Here is a 23,345-nt window from a genome sequence, read left to right on the forward strand (position 1 = left end):
AGCAACATTCTCTTTAACTACACTCGTGGTGACTAATAACACACCTACCTATAAAACAGCAAAGGCTCATATCTAGCAAGTCATTTGGACTTCAGCAAAATAGCTGCAGTAACTACATAAAACTGCCTTAATTATTATAATCATGTTAAGACAAACAGGAGATGAACTGTATTTTAATACAATGGATCTCATATTTCACTGGTAGTCTCCCATACTCAAAGTTTAACAAGCTTTCCCTAACAGATTGTAACAGAACATACTGTTGACAACACTATCTAGTCATATGTATTCATTCACCATTTAAACACTGTGTGTGAACAAAGACAAAAAGAAGACATGATCCCTGTGCATAAAAATTTAATTTGTGAGACCACCCCTCAAAATTCTCATTGTTAATAATAGACTGATATTAATTCATCATCATCATAAAGTCTGATGAGGTTTTTGTATTTTGGCAAGTTTGGGTTTTTTTTTATTAGAAAGTCTTTTTTAAGATATATTTTAAGAAATTATTTATTTGTGCATGTATGTATGCACATGAGTACAGGTACCTGTGGAGGCCAGAAGAAGTCATCAAATGCCCTGAAGCTGCAGTTACAAGCTGCTTAAAGTGGAAGCTGGGAACTGCATTTGGGTCCTCTGGAAGCTTAATCACTCCAATCAACATCAGCCCTGCTCTTTTAAGACAAGGTTCTCACTATGTAATTCCAACTTGACTGGCATTCACTAGTAGACCAAGGTGGCCTGGAACTCACAAAGATCTGCCTGTCACTGCCTACCAAGTTGTCCTCAAACAGATGATGTAGCTGAGGATGACCTTGAACTTCTGATCCTTCTGCCTCCAGTTGGGGACTGCCGAGATTATATATACATCAGATTTATGCAGTATGGCACTTGAACCCAGGGCCTCATATGTACGAAAGAGGCACTTTACCAACTGACTTACGTCCAAAACCACATGAAGACTTTTAAAAACTGAATGTTTGGAACAGCTAGTACTGTACATTTACATGTTTCAAAAAGCAGAGGTATGGCTGGGTGTGCTGGTGCACATATCTAACCCCGGGACTCAGAAGGCAGGAGGGTATCTGTCAGTTCAAGTCCAGCCTGGTCTATAGTGAGTTCTAGAACAGCCAGTGTTATGTTAAGAGACCCTGTCTCAAAAAAAGAAAACAAAAATGAGTAGGAAAAATATGTCAAAGAAAGAAACAATGTCAATTTTTTTCTTCTTACCTAGCCAGTGTTCCCCTACCCTCCTAGCGACAAGTTCCTAATATAACTTCAGGATTTTGAAGTGGCAACTGTGACTTTGACTTACTCTTATGTTTTATGTGTATATGTGTGTGTATGTCCCTCCACCACATGCATGCCTACTGCTATTGGAAGCAAAGAGTGCACCTTAGGTTCCTTGGAACTGGAAAAAAAAATTCAATTTGGGAAAACATGAATGTATAAAGATTTTCTCCCTCATTTCATCGAAGCAACATGTTTTATGTTGCCTACAAATAATGTACAATTAATTCCCAGAAATTCATCAGCAATCTAAAATTAGACAGATCTGTTTAAAAACTGGACTCTCTTCTCCCTACCACACCTTGGCCACCATCAAATCATGTATTTGGCTCTTGGCATTAAAGGGTGTTAATGCCATTACTGCCAAGAAAAGTGTGACTCTCAAGAAGAACTCAGACAACAGAGACTCCAGGGTGAAACAGCAGGAAATGAAGCTTTGTAAGCCTGGCTTTGGAACGAAAATGACATGCTACTGACTAAGTGCTTTACTCAATGTGTCATAGTGTACTTACTCTGGTGAGGTACAGAGCAGTAAGACAGGGCAAACGGAAGGGCAGTTAGTCACTCAGATCAAAGTAAGGGTTAGAAGACGGTGATAAAGAAATCTACAAGGCACAATCTGTGTGCAGTCCACAACCCTTGATATAGCTAAGTCTTCAAACACCACCTGTTCCAAAGGGTCTAGGAAGATTAACTGTAGGAGTAATGATGAAGTTTCTCTAACTTGTTGAATGTGATGGTTTAGCTACCATCCAGTAGTATTACCTCATGGGGAAAATACTCTTAGATATTCTTCCCAGAGTCCTAGCCTGATATAAAAACCACAAAGAAGAGAAAGGCAGTGACTTAAGGAAAGGTTTAGGCACAGGCTGCCCCTAACAGGAGCCGGGGAGAAGTTCAGCTTACCCACCTCTGCTCCACAGGCTCCACTCCCCTTTGTGACAAGAGCAACATGCTGTCCTGCTTCTCATGCACAGCAGGAACTTGGGGTGGGGAGATGGGCTCATAGGGCTCTGATGGGATGTGACTCCTCTCTGGAGATTTTCCGGGCCTGCTGGGTAGAAAATTCAGTATTTTATCTTACACTCCAGGGTTAACTCTAATTCAAATTCTGCATTTACTACATATAATTTTACAAATGTATTTGGTATTTCCTTCCCCAGTCAATCCTACCCTGTTCTTAAAACCATGACAGTGGTTGAGTTCTTTGAGGTTTATGAACCTTTAATCTCACATCCATCAACACCCTCGCGAAGGAGAAAAAGCCTGATTTACCGTCATGGTTTGTCCTTTATGGCTTAACTTTTAGTTTACATACCATACTTCCGCCATTTTTTTGTACATTGTAATTTTAAATGTAAAATTAAGCATACACATCTTCCTACCCCTTCTCCCCAATTATCACCCATTTCCATATGGCTATGATATTCTGTTCTAAAACTACAGGACTCCCTGGGTGTGGATCAGTGGTAGGCCACTTGCTAGCCTTAGATGTATTCCTAGAACTATGATAGCAAAATGGCCTGTGTAAACATTTTAAATGATAAAATCAGGTAACTTTACTAAGAGAAATGAAACTAACCTTCATTCAGATGCACAGATATAGGCTATAAGTGGAGAAGCCAATTGGAATCCCTCTTCAAATGCCCCCCCCCGCTCCCTCTCATACATGGACGGTATGTTGGGAGGTTTTCTACTGTTTTGCTTGAGTCGGGGTCACTACATAGCCCTGGCTGTCCTCAAACTTACAGAAATCCTATGACCTATATATCTAAGTGCTAGGATTAAATACATGAGTCACCCACCACACCTGTGTTTTCTACTTTTAGGCCCAGCCAACTTCTTTCTTATTTGAAGACAGGGTCAGTGATCTGCCTGCCTCTGTCTTGAGTGCCATCCCCGGCTCCAGCCAGCTTCTGCAGTACTTTATTCCTACATGTCTCCACCTGGCTCATTTTGAAAGATTCATGTCTCCTACAAATCCTTTTTTGTACCCAAGCATTGATTTCCATGTGTCTAGTTTATCCTCTGTGTATGTTTGAGACTCATTCTTATTCTCGACAGTCTCAAGAATTAATTTCCTTTGGGCTATTTAAATATAATTCAACATCAATTGATGTTTAGTATATTACTCTGAAAAAAAATCTAGACAAGCACCACTGGAGCCTTGCCCTCATGAGGCAAGTACACTGCTAATGAACTATACTCACAGCCGTGTGTGTGTGTGTGTGTGTGTTATTGATACTGAATTTTTTGATAAGGTCTCATTATGTAGCCTAAACTAGCCCCCAAGCTTCATATCTTCTTGCCCTTGCTTTCTGAGTAGCTGGGAAAGAATTTTGAAAGAATACTCAAGCCCTTGCAAATACTACACAACTACTTTTGGAAATAAATTAATATGCATACACAGTGCAAAGTGCCTAGACAATGGACATCCTAAAAATAATGTATAAAGAAAATATACCCTATTTCCAATTTCCAGAGGAAAAGGACAGATGACATTTGATTTGAGAAAAAAAATCTCCTACATTTTAGACATATTAAAATGACCTTATTGCTGCAAAATTCACACATTTCGTAAAAGCAAAACAAAACTGTACCTTCCCCGGGATTTATCCACAAGATGTTCTGGAGAGACTCTAGAACCTGGTCTTGGATGCAGGACAGTCTGAGGCTGGGACTCTGGGCTGTAGCGACTTGATGTTTTAGTTCTTACAGGTGTGGATGCTAAAGCAGATGGTGAAGTTTGGAATGTTGAAGTAGGAGGCTGCGAGGAAACTTGATTTCTAGCAAAATCTTGTGTGATAATTTGCTGTGAATGAGAAAATGATTAAGTGGTGAAGGCTGTTAGATACGTACCCAAGAGAGTGTTAAGAAGATGAACTTTTTGTTTTGTCTTTGTTTTTAGAGATAGTTTCATTCTGGACAAAAAGGGCCTTGAACTAAGCAGTCATAATAATAATAGAAGTAGGAAAAGGCTTACACAGATATGATCAGCAAGTGTGATCAGTCGATGGGTCCTGGGCACCTGCCCCATTCCTTCTGCCTGGGAGGATGGGGGTGGTGGTGGCTGCTGCTGTGGAGATGGTGACTCCTGCTGGGACCGGTAGTGATGCAATGGTCCTTCATACTGCCGAGTGGGCTCATCTAATAGACAGTAGGTAGATACATTATCCCAGTGATACCTGTCCCTGACTCAGTATCAAATATTAGTAACTCAGAAAAACATAAGACTAGGATGTGATATGCACCACTGCATCTAATTTTTGTTTTTATATCTTGAAACCAAAAAAAAAAAATCCACTGATAAAAGCATGATGACTAGTAGAATAAAATATGAGTGTAGAAATGGGCTATCAGCCATTTTCGTGTGTGTGTTTGTATGTATGAGAGAGAGAGAGAGAGAGAGAGAGAGAGAGAGAGAGAGAGAGAGAGAGAGAGCAGAGAGACAGAGAGACAGAGAGACAGAGAGACAGAGAGAGACAGAGAGAGACAGAGAGACAGAGACAGAGTGTGCGTGTGCATATCTGTGAATGTGCAGGCCAGAGGTTAGTGTCAAGTGTCTTTGCTCCATTGCTCTTGACTTTTATTTGAGACTTCCTCGCCAGTGAGCTTTAGCATCCACCATTTGTGCTCCCTGCACCTCTTCATCCATGCTAGGGTTACAGAACTCACTCCTATGCCCAGTTTGTTCATGTGGGTTCTAGGTATCCAAATTCAGGTCTTCATGTTGTCTAGGAGTTACTTTACCTACAGACACCTCCCAGCCCCAGTGCCTCTATTTTTACTAAACTATAAATAAGAGTTACAAATATGCAATTGTTAGTACAGCTCTAAATGTCTCTAAAGCAGACTTACTGACCAGGACTACATTCTTCCCATGACCTAGACAGGTAATTAGAAGCAAAGGTTAATGCAAATACGAGATATGGAAATGGCAAAAACAGACATACTTTCTGCTTGATTTGCCTTAGCCATCTCTGGCTGATAGGCCTGTGGTTTGTCCTGGGGTGGTGCAGGGGAGCTGGCAGGACTTATCACCTCAATAGCATCACTAGGTGCTTCATACCTGTGAGAAGACACTTTAAGAAAAGAACCGCATTTCAAAATAAATCCATGGAAAGTCTCAAAAGTCCAAGTTCTTCAAAGCTATTTGCATATTTTAGTTTTTTGATTCTGCTAAAGGAATGTCAGTAGCATTGCACACTAGGAATAAAACTTAAACTCAAAAGACCATGAAAGGTATCTCTGTGCTCCTAATTTTAGTAGTTTGTAGGTTTTTAAGTATGAGATGAAGCAGAATTCAGATTTGTGATAAGCACCTGAGAGCTTGAAAGGAAACCACAAATTAAAACTTATCAAAGGAGATTAATGAGTAAGTCAGGGGTGAATCTCAACTATTAACTGATTCCAGTAATTCCATTTTTGTGGACCAATCTGATCTTAATACAACAGGCCATAAAACTGGCCCAAGACTCAGTTATTGCTTACAAAATGCTACAATGATTTTCTCAAATATCTCAAGTATTACACTGCAAAAGTGATCAGGAGTGGTGGGAAGTATGTGAAGGAAATTACTTCAAAGACAGGGAGCATATCAACCAACTCTGGAGATTGCCTATACAAAACCCTCTAAGATACATACAGATCTCAAGAAAATTGATAGGGCTCTGCAGATGCACGCCATGGGCAATTTTCTACAAACCAGCCATGCTTTAGAGCTGAGATTTAGGGAGAGTCGGGAAGAACTTGATAAGAAACTTCTCCTGTTAGAAGCCATCTCCAGGCTGTCCCAGAGCCTGAGTCAGGATTACAACCTTGGCTGAACACAGGCACAGAAGATGAACTACTTGGCCACTGCATATTGCTCTTACTATTCAAATGAACATGTCTACCTACCTCCCACCTGTCACGGAAATCAATGCTTAGGAACTAAAATAAATCACAATAATGTAACTTTCTGACTTAAAAGCTTTGTATTTACTGTTAACTCATCAGTGCTTATGTAACATCTTAAAGTGACAAGATTTAACAACATTCAGTCTAATTGCAAACTATAAACTATATTCACGTTGCTCTTGCAGTTTAGGGTGCAAGATGAAGCATGAGGGAGGCTCTCAAGTTACACTGAAACGGACACTGAGGAGTTGGCACTAACCCTTGTGTTGTATCATGCAGGATGTTGCAGTGATGGAAAGGATAAATATACCCAAAAGCAGGACATGAGAATATGAGAACTTGGGCTTTCGGTGTTCAAACTGCTAAAGAACAAACTCCCAAAGCAGCGTACTTCATCCATGATTCCCTCCTAGATGCCTGCACTACTCTCTTCTCCCTGAGTGAACAGTTTTTGCACATTGGAAACCTGTTGTAAACCTTCTTAATTCCAGCTTAAAAGAAGTATCTCGCCTACAATTCATTACCAAGCTGCCCACATCTCTCTGAAAATTTTGCCAACATAAGTAGATACTTGGAGGTAAGAGCTGCACTCTATTCCAGTGCTATTGAATTGCTTTAGTGGGGATACTAAAAAATGACTACACAATTAAACTGTTTCCAGTAATACAACTGCTATTTAAACATGCTTGTTTTTCTCTAAAATTATATATAGAATTCAGATCACAGCTAAGAAAAAAATAAAATTATATCTGTCCATATCTACTTCTGTATATGGAAAAAGCCATTATTACTGTATACATGTGAAGGTCAACTGATGCCAGGGTCAGCTCTCTCCTCCCATTATGGGGTTCAGATCATCATTAGTGGCTTTGCCTGCTGAGCCATCTCATCACCCCTAAGAAGTTTTAAAAAGCATTTTTGTATAGTATTATGAGCCTTACTTGCAGGGCAAACATCACAGTAACCAGACAGATAGAATCAAAATCCAAGAAAGATACAAAGTAAATGCCAGTCATTAATAGGTTCACTCAAAAACAAAAACAAAATACCCACTACCATAGAGAAAGCACATAGAGGCTTTGGGAGATCAGTGAACCTAGCAAACAATTTCTCAGAGAATGCACTGTGGCAGTACAGACATTGAAGATATTACCTTCAGAAACTCTATTCTCCATCTAGCCACTTCTAACTATAATCTAGCGGGTTTTCCCCTAGATAATATATTGATGGGCTTATATTTAGGACATCGGGATATGTAAGTCATAAGATTACAATATACATTTTTGCACCCACAATACTTTTTCTCATATTTCTGTCAAGCATTAAGATTGTGTCATACCAGGCCGTGCTTTACTTAAAGAATCAATTAATTCTTTACTCAGATATCACATTGTGAAACTCGGATTGAGATACATACAGCTACTAGAAGAGTCTGAACTTTGAGAGCCACGTTCCCTCGCATCCTTGTCCGAGGCAATTTGCCGGGTGATGATCACGTCTATGAAGTTAGCTGCAGTAATGGTAGTCTTCCCTCGGGTCCTTAGCTCTTCCTCATATCTGGATTTTGGAGGAGGCCCTTTATCTTTCCCAGCCTCAGAATACACTACTGAGGCATGAGGCTGGGGCTTGCCACTTGGAAGGGCTGAAGAAGTGCACACACACTGAACAGATCTCTTCTCCACCTCCAGGGTTTTCTGCTCTAGCTGCTGCTGTTCACTAACTGCTGCTGACCTGCTTCTCAAATTTTCTTCTAACCTGGCAGCTTCATGCTTACTCTCTTTTGTTTTGGAAACATCCATCTGGGGTGCAGAAGCTGCAGCGTCCACAAGAGCAGCCAAGGCGTCCGCAGCAGTGTTGTAACGGGAGGCTGGCAGGCCTTGGCTTATGGAAGGGCCCCCAGCAGGCAGTGGCCTGTAAACAAAATAAAATAAGGGATTTAAGGAAAGGGTATTTGTTAGGGGTAGGGTGGGGATTGTTGGGGAAATAAAAGAACAGATTACATTAAAAAAAAAAATAGAAAGTCTTGACTTTTAGTCAGTGGTTTAAAAATCAATATGGCTCAGCAGGTAAAGGTACTTACTGCCAAGGCTCACAACCGGAATTTAATCTTCAGAACCACATGGAAGACAACAGACTCCCACAAGCTGTCCTTTGACCTACCTACACACACACACACACACACACACACACACACACACACGCACGCACGCACGCACGCACGCACGCACGCACGCACACCCACCAAAAATGTAAGTTAAAACACACACACACATACACACGCACAAGATATGTACTTATTTTGGTCAAAATGTTTATGAGAGTACAAAAGACTGACATGATTCGTAGCTGAGCAGATGGATCCAAAGGTGTGATTACACTGGTTCCATTGGTTCCCTGGAAAACACTGGGTCTCTGTTGCAACATGGTCTCCTGAGTTCTTATTGAAGGGGATGGGGAGCGAACATATCCATGGCTGCCAGGTCGGCCTGGCTGTTCTGATCCTGAAAGGGTAAAAGAAACAGGAACAGTGATAATCCAAAAGCAGCAGCTACAGAAATAAAGGCAGCAAATTTATGGACTTTTTAATTCCTGGTATTACTAAATAAAAATGAGAGTAAGAAACTTCATACCAATGGATTCTAAGTTTAGAAATGGATTCTAAGTTTCTCAATAAAGATACAGTAAAACCCAACAAAAATTAAACGAAGTTTTAGCTGTCATTTACTGGCATTGCTATCTTGATTCCAACGAAGTGCTACACATCTCATCCTCTCATGCTGAGATTGTGCTGCAGATTCTGCTAAGTTTAGGGTGATCTCCTAAATCAAACAACGTTCTATGCATCACAATGAAAATAACATAACAGCAGCTACATTACAACTTGGGGTTCCTGCACTCAACCATGGTTCTTCCTGTTTTGCCTTTTTGTGTCTATATACACGTGTGCATGCATGTGCATGGCCAGAGATCAATCCCTGTCATTTCTCAGGTATTTCCACCTCATTTTTTTGAAATAGTCTCCCACTGGCCTGAAATCTAGAGATTGGGTAGGCAATCTGACTAGTGAGCAACAGGGTTCAAACTGTCTAAGCCTCATCAGCATTGCCTTTACAAGCACATGGCACCAGACCTGGTGTTTTCACATGATTTGACAACCAAACTCGGGTTGCCACACTTGTGTAACAAGCACTTCACCAACTGAACTACCTTACCTCCCTTGCCCCTTGCTCTACTTCTACTTACCAATTAACATTTGTTGCAGAAAGCTTTGTCTTCCATAGCTACCCTTCTTCGAGGTTAGAGAGTTTTACTCACTTAGATTTAACTCTCTCATAGCAGAGCTGGGAAAGTCTTAAACTTAAGTCCCTGATCAATTTCTTCTCTACTTTCCTTGTACTGTGTCTTCCCTCCAACCTACCTCATTCTTTGCCTGTGTAAGAGTTAGGCATTTTAGCACAGACTTACTCCCCAAAGCCAGTACCACATCAGGCAGACTTTGTGACAACTTCTTCCCTTCTGAACATATTTTGGCATATAACAGTATTTCCATAGGACCAATGCCTAGAAGTGGAGCTGCTAACCAATTAGTATTTATGTTTTTATGCATAAGAGTTACATGGCCTCTGTCATATATATTAGTGTCTGTTTGTTAAGCTGCTCCATGGAAAAGATCAATATCTAGTGAGAAAATAGTAATTTGATATTTTTACCTATCACTTTGCAAAACCGTGTGATCAACAAGTGTTTAAGACCTAGCTCCTTCCAAAGTTCTAATATCACTTGAATTTGACTCTGATTTTTCATGTTTTACTACATATTTTATGTATTACAGGCATTTTTAAAGGTCAGACTATTGATGGTTTTTCTATGTATAAATGGGTTATATTTAAATGTATTTCAGGGGTGCAACCACATTGAGTACAGGCAACATAAATCACCAGGAATAATATGACTGCATCACCTGTGATGATTTAGCTTTAGGTTCCATCCACCTACTTGCATTGTCAATGAGTCCAAAGGGTTTGTCCCTCATTAAAATACGAGCCCAACATCCTCTTGCCATTGTATCTTCATCTCTGTACCTACCTGTGCAACCATTATCTCACTTTCCTTTTGCCTACACCTACTTTGCCCTTTGGATGGCATCTAGAGACTGTCCGACTCCTTTCCCGTGGAAACCTCTTGACCAGGGTTTCAACTCTTGTAGAACAGTCTTGTAGTGTCAGATTAGTGTATCTGACAATATGGAGTCTTACTTGATTAAAATAATGGAGAAAGAAAAATGTATCAAGGATAAAGCAGGATGGCTCAAATTTCTGTAAGTTAAATATGTCCAAAATAAAACCAGTATCTATTCTCTTTGGTAGTGATTGTCACTCTAGAACCCCTCCCCCGACACACACACTTCTTAACTCTTTTTTATTATGAGACAGGATCTTGCTATGAATGCCAGGCTGTATCAAATTATAATCCTCCTGCCTCAGCTCAGGTGTAGTAGTTTGAAAGCTGGGTATGGTAGTCTAAATGAAAATCGTCCCCAAAGGTTCACAGAAAATTAGGAGGTTTGAGGGGGTTTTTTTGTTTGTTTGTTTGTTTGGTTTTGTTTTGAATTGTTTTGAGTACACACAGCCTTGTTGGAGGAAGTGTATCACATGGGGTGGACTTTGAGGTTTCAGAAAGCCATACCCAGTGAGTGTCATTATCTCTATCTGCACCCTGCAGATCAGAACAGCTCTCAGCTCGTTCTCCAGTACCATGTCTGCCTGCACACTGGCACGCTTCCCACCCTGGAGACAATGGGCTGGACCACTGAACTTTAAGCCAGCCCCAATTAAACATTTTCTTTAATTCCCAGCACTCGAATCCCAGCACTCGGGAGGCAGAGACAGGTGAATCTCTGTGAGTTCGAGGCCAGCCTGGTCTACAAAGTGAGTACCAGGACAGCCTCTAAAGCAATACAGAGAAACCCTGTTTGGAAAAACCAAAACAACAACAACAACAAAAAAAGAACTGCTATGGTCATGGTGTCTTTTCACAGCAATAGAAACCTAACTAAGACACTGGGCTATAGTCAGGTTGAGCTGTATTTTAATTTGCAGCTCAACTGTATTTTATAACCTATGAAGCTACTATCAACTCTGTTTGATTCTGCTTCTGTGTTCTTCTCAGCAGCTTCTTTCTAGCCATTCTCTGTGTCTGAATGAGTCACACCACAATTGGCACACACATGAATTCCTGAGAGAGTTTCACTGAATGGCCCATGGCCAACTTCAGGGTTCTGACACATCCCATGCCACTGATCACATGACACTTCCTAAACAGAATGGCGGTGCTTCACTGTAAATACTGTATTTAAGATACCAAATCTCCTTCTAACCTCAGTTTCCATCCTCCCTTTAAACTAGAGGTTGGCCTGTTCTTTTGTCTTCAAGAGTCTAATACTCAGTATTTTCAGGAGCAACTGAAGACCCATGTTGGTTGGGCACAATTAAAATGACAGTTTTATCGTGGAAAGTCCCTTCCAGCTTCTATAGCACTTTTGCTTGTATTTTACATATACTGACTTTCCATCGTATAATTTTTGATTGCCTATATAGAATAATTAAGCATAATGCCTCACAGGAAGTAATCAGAACCTGTGGCAAAAGGAAGGGCAAAGCCTCTCACTGACCTGGTCGTAGGTAGATATCAGAGGAGGAAGCAGCAGAGAGCCTTTCACGTTCACGTTCACGTTCGCGTTCCCGTTCGCGCTCCCGTTCGCGTTCCCGTTCGCGTTCCCGTTCGCGTTCCCGTTCGCGTTCCCGCTCCCGCTCCTTCTCCCTTTCCCGTTCTCGATCCCTCTCAGCATTTGCAGCTGCTGCAAGGTGTGTTGGGTGTCCTGTAAAACATGTATCTGCAAGTTAAAGACAAAATTGTCAGCCTATCATGTTAAATCTGTAAATGACTGAAAAGAGTCAACAGGCTTCAAATACAGACAGATGAAGTTTAAGAGTCTCAGATAACAAATGGAGCATTGTATAAGCATTTGGGTATTTGTGGAGTATCTAGTTACAGGTACTCTGTTAAATGAAAAGCAGGACAGAAGAAAGATGCTTAGAATTCCTCTGCAAACTACACCAGAAAAACTAGTGCCTTGGTCTTATTTGAGATTTATAAATTTTAAGCAATTTTGTCTGAGAAATAGAGGGCACTATTTTAAACATGTATGTGCTCTCACTAGAAAAATCATTAATATGTTAGCTCGGAGCCTCTCACCTGGAGACAAAGAAGCAGCGTTGTATGGTCTGGGAGGGAAAGTAACCTGTGTACCAGGGATGTAAGTGATTCTGTCCATGGGAGGAGTGCTCGCTCCCCCAGCATGAGGCACTAAAATTGTTGGTGGCATATTGGTCAGGTCAATGATTCCTATCCAAAAGACAAATACACTTTATGTTAGGCATTACTGCAAATTGACACCTAACTCCAGAAGCACACATGGTTTTTCCATTTTGTCTCTTTACAATGATAATTTGCATTCGATATAAATAAACATGTTTTAAAAATTACCATTGCTTCTTAAGACCTCTTTAAACCTGAAAGAGGATATGAAAGCACTGGGCATTACACTAGTAACCTCAGATATGGACATATTAAAGAAAACATGAACTTTAAACACTTCCACAATTATATGGCTTAGTTACTTTAATGTTAACTGTCACAACTCATCTCAATGTATTACTTTATTTGCTTTGGAGGGCAAAAGTCTATAGAGACAAGGAAATATTCTTTTATGTTTCCATAATTCATTTAACAAGGATGTATTAATTACTGGCAGATATGAAAAAAAATGCTACACACCTCTTGTAGCTGGATAAGGGAGACCCAGTGGCTGCTCTCGTGGGGACAGTCCCCTGGCAACATCAGGACGCAAATTCACTTGCATCTGCTGTGAGGTAATGTAATCATTTAAGATTGTCTGTCTTGTATTCTCCATTGCATAAAGCTGGTACTGACTCGGGTATCCTGGGGTTGGTGAAAGCTGTCTCTGAAACAGGTAAGCAGCAGCTGCTGAGTGAAAGAAAGAAAAAAAATGGCACTGAGTGTGAAATTAATCTGCTAAACGTTGTCCTCAGAAACAGTGAGGAAAAGCTGCCTACTGAGCTAGTGCATGAGCTACTTTCACTGACCTTCAGGAAGTATGGAGATTCATTTAGACCTTGATACAGGAGTAATATGAAGTCTAACTCCTTCTCTTGTTTGTTTTTGTTTGGGACAGGATTTCACTATGTAGCACTAGCTGTTCTGGATCTTGTTCTGTACAGACCATCCCTGCCCTGAACTCAGAGATCCACCTTCCTCTGCCTTCCGAGTGCTGGGATTAAAGGTGTGTGCCACCATGTCCTGTAAGCCTAACTCATTCTAATGCCTGAGATGCAACAGAAAAGGGGAACTATGGATTTTGAACACTTCTGAAGTTGTTTTGTTCTTGGTCACTATCATGAAAATTAGTATGTTTTCACTGATTATACATTAGCTGAAATTGAGAAATTAAAGTCCTTTTTGACAACATAACAGTGATAGTGCATATAAAACAATTTCTAACATAGAAATTTTATTTTTCTAGAGGTAAAAATGATTGTATACAATATCCACTAATTCATGGATTTGAAAAAAATAAATGGCAAACATTTTCTATAAAGGGCCAGATGAAAACTGTTTTAGATTTTAAGAGCTATACAGTATTTCTCATAGCTACTTTTATTATACCAAAGGAAGAAGCTATGAACAAAACAAATGGGTAGGGCCATGTTCTAAAAAACTTATCTACAGGAACAGGATTTGGTCAAAGAGCTATTGCTTTATTAGTCCCTGCATAGAAGCATGACACAGGATACAATTAAGTCCTAAGTATGATAAAAAGTAGAAGATAATGTCTCTATTCTCAAAACCATTTAAAATCTAGCTCAGACTGTTAAAAAAAAAGGACAATAAAATGAAAGTACTACTAAATAAATGTCTATGATACACACTGAACAATATACAAAGTTTTGTCTGAGATTTAAGGGGACATTTATATGTACATGTTTTCCCTTAACATAGCATACACCACTAATACGTTTTCTAGACCATTATTTTAACTTTTTGTCCAGAACTCCAAGTCAGTTGAGTGTGACTACTGAGACACATTTCCTCTGGGAGACATTCTCCTAAGCACAGGCGTTCTAAAATCACAATGGGGTTATATCCCACTAAGTCCATAGCAGTGCAAGTGTCAGAAGCTGGAAGCACACTGGATATATTAACCCACATCCTACACTTTGTGGTCCTGCACACTGTACCCATCAATTATTTCTACTCAGAAGTAAGGGGCTGGGGCTCTAGTAAAGTTTCTGCTGGCTACTTTTTGCTTTCACACCATTGCTACGTCAAAAGTTTAAGTAGAATAAACCATTTTATGTTGGTCTGTAATCTCTGTGTCAGATTTAGGTTCAAGTAACAATTTGGCAACAGCAGAGCTTTCAAATAATATATTCCTGTAAGTTCTTAGCTATCTAAAATATGAGTAACTCGGGCTTTTTGCATAAAAAATGTTTAATTTGTATATATAGAGATTTATATGCAGGTGTGAATATTTGCCACAATGAGGGCTTAGGGGTCAGAGAACAACCTATGGGAGTTTATTTTTTCCCCTTTCACCTCGTGGGTTCCATAGGTTGGTGGCAAGCAAACTCCTTTACCCTTAGAATACATCATACTAGCGTGGTTTTTCTGGCTTTTAATGTGACAACCTGGTTTTAAAAAAATAAAATAAAAAAGCTACTGTAAAACCAGGATATAGCTCAAAACCAGGCTACCACTGAACTCAAGAAATCCACCCACCTCCGCCTCCCAAGTGCTGGGACTAAAGGTGTGCAACAGGATTCCCAGCTTTTTAGAAGGGTTTTGTCACTTAACTGTCATTAAACTATAGCTTCATTAAAAAGCAAAACACAAAGCTAAACAAGCCTAGGGGATTTCTTTTATAACAGAGAAGAAATGGTGAGATCTAGTCAGCAGCTTAAAAAAAGGCACTGACCTTCAGTAGGAACACTATGATGTAATGAATACACAGTCATATAGATACAGTGTTTTTCTTTGCTGTAAGTTGTCATTAAATATTGTGCTTACCAGGATCCAAAGCCCTGTGAAAGGGCATGGCTGGATCCAAGTGGGTGGGAAGGTGGCTCCGATAAACCTCTCCTGCAGCGCTGCTCCTATGATGGGGATCAAATGGGCTGTGACTCAGGACAGGATCCACCCCGGACACTGGAGACTTGGCTGGTACACTTTCTCTTTGGGTTGGGGTCAGAGTCGATTTCCTTTCATGACTGGTAGACTTGCTGGAAGAAACTGTAACAGCAATAACAAAGCACCAATGCCACAAACCCCTAAGGAAACTTCAATGTGGCCAGCATGTAAAGTCCTATCTTATGATATGTGCAAGTTTAAGAACTAGTGGGGGCCCAGAAACATGGAGCACAGAGGCAGTTCTAACCCACCTCATATTAAGAACATGAGGTTATGAGGTTCAATAATCTTCTCTAAGTTCCACTGGAAATGACTATATTTCCTACATGACATTAACACCTACATTCTAAAACAAAACACATGGATTGTGACTCCACATGTAGCAAATCTCAAATTCTTCTCTCCTTGTGTTTCCTAAACTCCTTGCTACCTGTCAACTATAAGTTAGCCTACTTTTCTTCCTTCAGTCTATTCCTCAGTGATTCTTAGGCTCATAAACACCCATTTGACGCCCACACACACACACACTCATTACTCTGATTCGACTGGCTCCAGTACACCTACCATATCCATATACCTTGCACCAACCTCCTTGTGGAGAATTCTGTGTATCATGTTAAATGTACCACATTAGTCATGTTACTTAATTTCTCTTTAAAGCAATTCTTTTCCTTTTTTAAAAAAAATTATGTGTTGGCATTTGCCCTGCAGGATATTTATGCACCACATGTACACAGTGACTTTAGATGTCAGAAGAGAGTGTCAGACCCTCCAGGACTGGTGTTACAGATGGCAGTAAGGTGCCTTGTAGGTGTAGGAAGTGAACCTGGATCCTCTGCAAGAGTAACAAGTGCTCTTAATAGCAGAACCTTCTCTTCAGCCCAATTCTTTTATTTCTGCAGTGTTGAAGATAAAACCTCCACTACTTTATACATTATGAAGGGAGTAATTCACTGATATTAAATATACACATGATATTATACAAGTATCAACAGTGCTTCTGTTGTATCTTTTTTTCAAATAATCTCTCACTTTGTAGCTCTCGAGCTTGGTTCTGCTTCATCCTTGCCTCCCAAATGCTGGGACTGTAGGTATGGACCACCACATCCAGTTACCATAAAGCTATTAACTAAACTTTTGGTAGTCTAAATGTGGCTATAATCAAACAAATCTCCCTATCAAAATAAACTCTTGCTGGTTTATCCTGCTTGATGCCAAGTATTTTCCCTCTTGAAGACTCCTCCTCTGCCTGCTGTGCCACTCCTCCGCAAGCATCCCTCATCTTTACTATCCAGTCTAAGACCCCACACAGCCGTCCTCTTCCTAATGCTGTGACCCTTTAGTACAGTTCCTAAGTGCAATTCTGATACTGTTATGAATCATAATGTAAATATATGTTACGCAGGATATCTGATATGTGACCTAAATGGGGCCACAATCCACAGGTTGAGAACAACTGGACTAACAGGTAAGATCTCAAAATATACACACTGAGCTCCAGAGAACACATTTCCAGCTTTCCAGTGCTGGAATTATAAGCAGACATCACTATGCCCAGCTCCCCACATCTCAATTTATCAGTGTAAGCATTTTATGACTGAATTTTGCTGACTGAGTTATTTCCCTAGTCCTACACCCTGTAGATGTAGAGATAATCTAATGATTTGGTATTTTCTATCTGTTATAGGTAAACCCGTTGCAACAAAAGTCATACCATCAGAAGCTCTGCTCATCATGGGGGAGCCTCTGGATATGGTGCTTTGGTAACTCACAGGGGTCCTGCGAGCACTGGCGTCATCATAGATTCCCGGGCTCAGCTGTGCTTTGGGAGCATCATGCAGTGTAGACCTGAGAACGGAGGGGCCAGAGCTCACCACTGACGTGTGCCGGGCACGCACTGGCTCGCTGGCTTTCACATCCTCGTATTTTCCCCGTTCTACTACTTTTATGCTCTCTGGTACAATTTCCAGCATTCCACGGGGTAGTTTGCTAGGCCCTGTGATTAAGGACTTCACATTGTGTTTGATAGCTGATTGACCTGAGTTGTTGTCAAATTTGATTGGTGTGCCCTAAAGGGAAAGAAACAAACATTACAGGTAGCAGAGTTCAAGATACTGCTCTTTCTCAGGTGTATGCCTGGCTCATTGCAATTATACACACTAGCGAATACTTTAAACTACATATACAAGAAAAACTGATATGTGAAAGAGTTACTACCAAGAAGTCTGATGTAAGAACTACTTAGAACTACTGTTATAGTTTTATAAGTGCTTCATAAATGTCAGTCTTAAGTGGGATTGTTGACAGAGAGAGCCATGATCAACTTACTTGGGAAATGGAACCCTCAATTATTGGCCTTGTGCTCTGGACCACTTCTGGAGTTTTTCGGCTTTCCTGAGTTAAAATATCTTGCCGCGGGATCTCATGAATGGAACGTCCCATTTCTTTGATAGTGGTGATACCATCATAGGGTTTTCCTTTGGTAATGGCTCCTTCAAATGCTCGGATAGGAGGGCTTTCCCTTTTAATCTGTTTGGGATATTTAAGGCCATCTTCAAAGCTATCAGTTGTTGCTCTTGGTGTGCCTTTAGGAATGAATCAGAAAACATACTTGTTAAAATAATGATGATGTAAGGGCTGGAGTGATGGCTCAGTGGTTAAGCAGACTGACTTCTTTTTCAGAGGACCTGGGTTCAATTCCAAGCACCCACATGGCAATTCACAACTGTCTATAATTCCAGTTCCAGAGGACCTGACACCCATGGCAAAGCACCAATGCAAATAAAATTTTTAAAACTTAATAAATTTTGAAAAAGATAACACTGATGATTGCACAGTCTTACCACTGAATTTCTACCATAGACCCTCAAATAGGCATTCATCAGTCATTATGTTTTAGGATTACTCAAAATATAAGAATGTATCATTCATGTCAGTTTCAGAATGGCTCTTATAAAGATGTCTTGGTATTAAAAGAACCAACAACTAAAACATTCTGTCAAATGATGTAGCTAAGAGCACAGTTAAGATTAAGGCTTAACATTTAATACTTCAAAGGGTAAAATATCTTGAAAAGTAGGTTTAACATTCTGTAAAATTAATATTAAACTACCTTGCAAGTGAATCAGTTTATAATAAAAAGGTAAAACACAATGTACCCTGCATTATGGAACCAGACAGCACAGTCCTTTCTTTGAGTTCAGAATGAGGGCTTCCTCTGGGTAATGCCCGACATATCAGACCTTGAAAAACAGTAAAGACATGCAGTTATTAGACATAATATAGTTAATTCGCAATAGTGAATATTGTCTTTAGAAAATATAATTTGATAAAAAGCTCTGTGAAGGAAGGGATGTTATTTCAAATTTGTATACAATTCAGAAACTATCATAAAGGACTGGTGATATGACTCAATGTATAATGGTACTGGCAGCCAAGCCAGATGACCTGAATTGAATTCAATCCTCAAGCTCCATTTGGTGGAAAGACAGAACTAATTCCTGCAAGTTGTCTTCTGACCTCCACATAAGCACACCTTATACCTACATATGTGTGTGAGACACTCACAACAAACAACAAAACAAATGAAAGATTTAAATTTACAAAAGGTAAAGTCATCAAAAGAAAAGAGAAACTTAGCTGGACATGGAGGAGTACACCTTTAATCCCAACACTCAGAAGGCAAAGGTGGGCTGTGACATTTGAGCTGAAGACCACCAGCATGGGCTACACAGTGACTTCAAGACTAGCCAGGGCTAGAGTGAGAACCTGTCTTGTTTGTTGTAGTTTTATTCCATCACCTCCCTCCCCCTTTGCTTTCCATTTCTTACATGAGGACCCCCAGCAGAGAGTGAAACCCCATGATGTCCCCTTTTTAAAATAATTAACAATAAACTCAGAACACCTGGGCATTTTCAGAAGCCTTGCTAATTAATCAGAGGAAGAACTATAACCGGAAGTGGATTCGAACAGCTTAATCAAAATTTAAAAATAAATCTTATAAATGTCAATGTTAATTCAACTAATCATGATATTTTAGTTTTTAAAAATAGCATAGATAACATTTACTGAGATTTAATTATAGGGTATTATTTTGTGTTTAAAATTGATTTTCCCCTTCTTATAGACTCCTTGTATGCTAGAATCTATTTCCTTTACTCCTACACAAATACACATATATAAAAATGTAGAAGAAATATTTTAACCATTTTTCTAAGATTGCATAACTTAAATTTTCCCTGTGACCAAATAAAATTCCATTGTGTATGTGGACCACATTCATCTTATGATGGGCATCTAGGCTATTATGAAAAGAGCCACAATACACATGGGTAAGGAAGTATCTCTGTAGTAGTCTAGAAAGCCCTTTGGGTGAATGCCCAAACAGGATGGTACTGGCTCAAAAACAGACAAAAATACTCATCAAGGAAAGAAATCTTTTTCCTGGTGCCAGGAAGCTGGATAACCATATGAACAAACTGCTACTCTGAAACAAACATCAACTCCAAATGGATCAAGACATAAGAAAAGGCCTGAAACTGTGAAAGTGCTAGAAGAAAAATAAAATAATTGAAGATACAGGCAAAGGTAAGGACTTTTGTGAATAGGACTTGGGTTATTAAGGGGAAAAAGCCAATTATTGACAAACAGGATTTGACAGAATTAAAATCTATACCACAAAAGACAACTGGTAATCATTCCAAGTGAAGAGGTAGCCCAAAGAATAGTAGAAAAACTTTGTTAACTATAAATACAAGAAGAGTACCATTTAGAATAGACAAAGAACTAAAAATCCCTAAATCCCATAATCAAAAAATAGGCTTAAGAGCTTACAGAGAGGTCTCAAAGGAGAAAATATGAAGTGTGTGTGTGTGTGTGTGTGTGTGTGAGAGAGAGACAGAGACAGAGACAGAGACAGAGACAGAGACAGAGACAGAGAGAGAATATCAAGACAGGGTTTCTCTGTATAGTCCTAGCCATCATGGAACTCACTCTATAGACCAAGGTGGGCTTGAGCCCACAGAGATCCACCTGCCTCTGCCTCCTGGGATTAAATGTGTGAGCCATCACCCCCCAGCAGCCAATAAATATTTTAGGTATGCACCATCCTTTAGCCATCAGTGAAACGCAAATTAAAGCTATTTTGATATTCTATCTCATCCCTGCCAGAATGAATTTTACAAAGAAAACAATTACAACAAAAGCTGGGGAGAATATATGAAAACAGAACTCTTATTCATTGACGGTAAGAGTATGAACTAGTGCTGACATTACAGAAACCACTATTCAAGTTTCTTAATCAGCAATAGATAAAACATTCATGACCCCACTCTACTACTCCTAGGAATCTAAACTCTGAATGCATCTTAGTTGAAAATTACTGCTCAACTTTGAAGTATACCTGGGGAGAAAGGAAAATGAGAAATATGGACACTGTGAAAATTAGAGAAAATAAATGAAATACACATACCCAAATAAGGAGTTAAAAAAATAATATCCTAAGAAGTTTCACCCAGGGGCTGGTAAGATGGCTCAGTGGGTAAAGTGCCTGCTGTATACGCCTGACAGACATGGAAAGGGTCTGTAAACCTGAGGCTGGATGGGCAGAAGCCAAGGACTCACTGACTAGCCAGTCTGATGAAAAGCCTAACCTTAGGCTCACTGTGTGACAGTGGAAAACAGCCTACATTGACCACTGGTTTTGGAAACCAGCATTGAGCCATCTCTATAGTCACAAATAATGTTCTGTTTCATTTTTTAAATAGAGTAAATGTAACTGTGAGAAAACTACACAGGATTTACTTGGTCTTGAATATTTTACCTAGATTAAATTATGAGAGGTTGGTTGTAGTGGTTTGAATAGAAATAGCCCCCACAGACTCATGTGTTTGAATACTTGGCCTATAGGGAGTGGCACTATTAGGAGGTGGTATTGTTTGGAGTAGGTGTGGACTTGCAGGAAGTGTGTCACTGTGGGGGCAGGCTTCCAGGTTTAATATATGCTCAAGCTATGCCCAATACAGTCCCTCCTTCTGCTGCCTGTGGATCAAGATGTAGAACAGACCATGTCTGCCTGCATGCTGCCATGATGATAATGAACTAAATCTCTGACCTGTAAGCCAGCCCCAATTAAATGTTTTTCTTTTTAAGAGTTGTTGTGGTCATGGTTTCTCTTCACAGAATAGAAGCCGTCAATAAGAGACAGGTTATGATATAAAGGTAAACCAAGCCACAGTGATCCAAAATTGAATGCATAACAGAAACAGCACCAAGTTGGACAGTTGTTTATAATCTGCCTTGGATGGATGGATGGATGGGTGGGTGGGTGGGTGGGTGGGTGGGTGGGTGGGTGGGTGGGTGGAGAGAGAGAGAGAGAGAGAGAGAGAGAGAGAGAGAGAGAGAGAGAGAGAGAGAGAGAGAGAGAGAGAGAGTTCTCTAATCTCCAGTTGAAGAGACAAGCACAGAGAAATACTATATTCCAGGAAAACTTCAGCTAAAGGTAAAATATATGTTCCTACTCTAATCATCATATATCACTTTACCTCAGATATTAAAAAGGAATTCTCAAACAGGTTTTCTATCCCCCCCACACACACCACAGGTTTTATATTCTTAAATTCACTGAATCATGAGCTAATGCTATAATAGTTAAAGCATGCCAACTGTGATCATGACATGTGACTACTCTAAAGTGCCACATGATTCACACAGTGACAGGATGTGAATTTGAAGTTATAGTGATAAATTACAAGTGGAACTGCCAGAGATTAAACCCAATGTAACAATGCAAAACTATTACACAAAATTAAATGCATCTGGATAACACTCAAGGTACACTTTACCCTCTAATGGTGCTGATACAGGAGACTCCCTCATTGACATCCCTTGCTTTATATTTCCTTCCACTGACTCATAACTTCTTTTTAAACTGATTTCATGAGCTGTTCTTGGACTCCGAGTCCCTTCTCGGGTATTTTTAATATCTGCAGAATATAGAAACAAGAATTATTTAGAGTCCAAGGCCTATCCATAATGCACAGTAAATTAAGTCACCTTAAAATCAGTCTTATAAAAAACAACTTGACCTAGCACTTAGGAGGCAAAGGCAAATGGATCATTATGACTTTGCGGCTAGCCTGATCTGCATAGTAAGTTCCAGGTCAGTCAGGGCTGCACAGTGAGAATCTGCCCCCCCCAAAAAAACTCAAACAAAAACTTGTTCTAACATATTTGTGTAGATAGCATTATTGAAAATATTTTTATTCGCTGCAGTATGTTAACTGAATGGTTCCTGTGTGCCAGGCAAAGGCTAGGAATCTGGATAAGGTTAACAAGTTAACTCTTTTTTCTCATGAAACTTTTCAACAGTGGTGAGTACAAAAATAGGCTCAAGCTGGAAAATGTGGGTCAGCAATTAAGGGTACTCCCTGTTCTTCCACAGGATCTGAGTTTGGTCCCCAGCACCTACATCATGAACTCACAACTACTCCAGCTATATGGGGTCTGATACCCTGTTGTGGTTTCTGCAGGAACCCACATGATTATGCAAACATGGGTACATGAATAAATAAATCCTAACAAAATCAGTAAGTCCTTACTGTCCAATGGAATATATACTATGAAAGGAAAATTATACTATGCCCCAAGAACGATGGGACAGAAATTTGACGTGTCCAGGTTCAGCAATGGCTGCCTAGAAAAAGCAATGCATAAGCTGAGCACTAAAGGACAAGTAAGAGATGCTAACATCAAATATAAAAGGAAGAAACAATGGCGCAGGAGGAATAGGCTCAGGATGTGTCAAGAATGTAGAGCATGCTACCTTAAAGGAACATCCTTTACCAGTACAAAGTCAATGTGCAGGATAGAGTTAGGCAGAAAAGTTT

The 23,345-nt window shown here is 39.9% G+C and overlaps 2 protein-coding genes across 5 annotated transcripts in view; one reads left to right on the forward strand and one right to left on the reverse strand.

The window, feature by feature from the left end:
- Nucleotides 1-17,621, forward strand: part of Ttc19 (tetratricopeptide repeat domain 19) — a 60,724-nt gene extending 43,103 nt beyond the window's left edge. The window contains exons 10-12 of one of the 4 annotated variants that reach the window (XR_005878253.1): nt 6,472-6,769; nt 13,007-13,555; nt 17,147-17,621. Coding sequence is in view for 1 of the 4 variants with exons in the window: in XM_021225800.2 (XP_021081459.1) it covers nt 6,472-6,527 (56 nt within the window). In the remaining 3 variants the exon portion in view is untranslated. Of the gene's footprint in view, nt 1-6,471; nt 6,857-7,574; nt 10,552-13,006; nt 14,641-17,146 lie in introns of those variants that run through there. The other 3 variants (XR_002382276.2, XR_002382275.2, XM_021225800.2) reach the window with 3 other exon arrangements.
- The window catches only part of Ncor1 (nuclear receptor corepressor 1), a 149,663-nt gene that overhangs the window by 10,156 nt on the left and 116,162 nt on the right, over nt 1-23,345 (reverse strand). Inside the window, 14 exon segments of the mRNA XM_040748823.1 lie at nt 2,204-2,347; nt 3,894-4,105; nt 4,277-4,440; nt 5,247-5,375; nt 7,610-8,103; nt 8,528-8,693; nt 11,864-12,085; nt 12,448-12,597; nt 13,030-13,239; nt 15,340-15,561; nt 17,174-17,528; nt 17,788-18,044; nt 18,618-18,701; nt 22,302-22,442. Of these exon segments, the coding sequence (XP_040604757.1) occupies nt 2,204-2,347; nt 3,894-4,105; nt 4,277-4,440; nt 5,247-5,375; nt 7,610-8,103; nt 8,528-8,693; nt 11,864-12,085; nt 12,448-12,597; nt 13,030-13,239; nt 15,340-15,561; nt 17,174-17,528; nt 17,788-18,044; nt 18,618-18,701; nt 22,302-22,442 (2,950 nt within the window).

Source organism: Mesocricetus auratus, unplaced genomic scaffold, assembly GCF_017639785.1.
Source record: "Mesocricetus auratus isolate SY011 unplaced genomic scaffold, BCM_Maur_2.0 Super-Scaffold_100007, whole genome shotgun sequence".
NCBI lineage: Eukaryota > Metazoa > Chordata > Mammalia > Rodentia > Cricetidae > Mesocricetus > Mesocricetus auratus.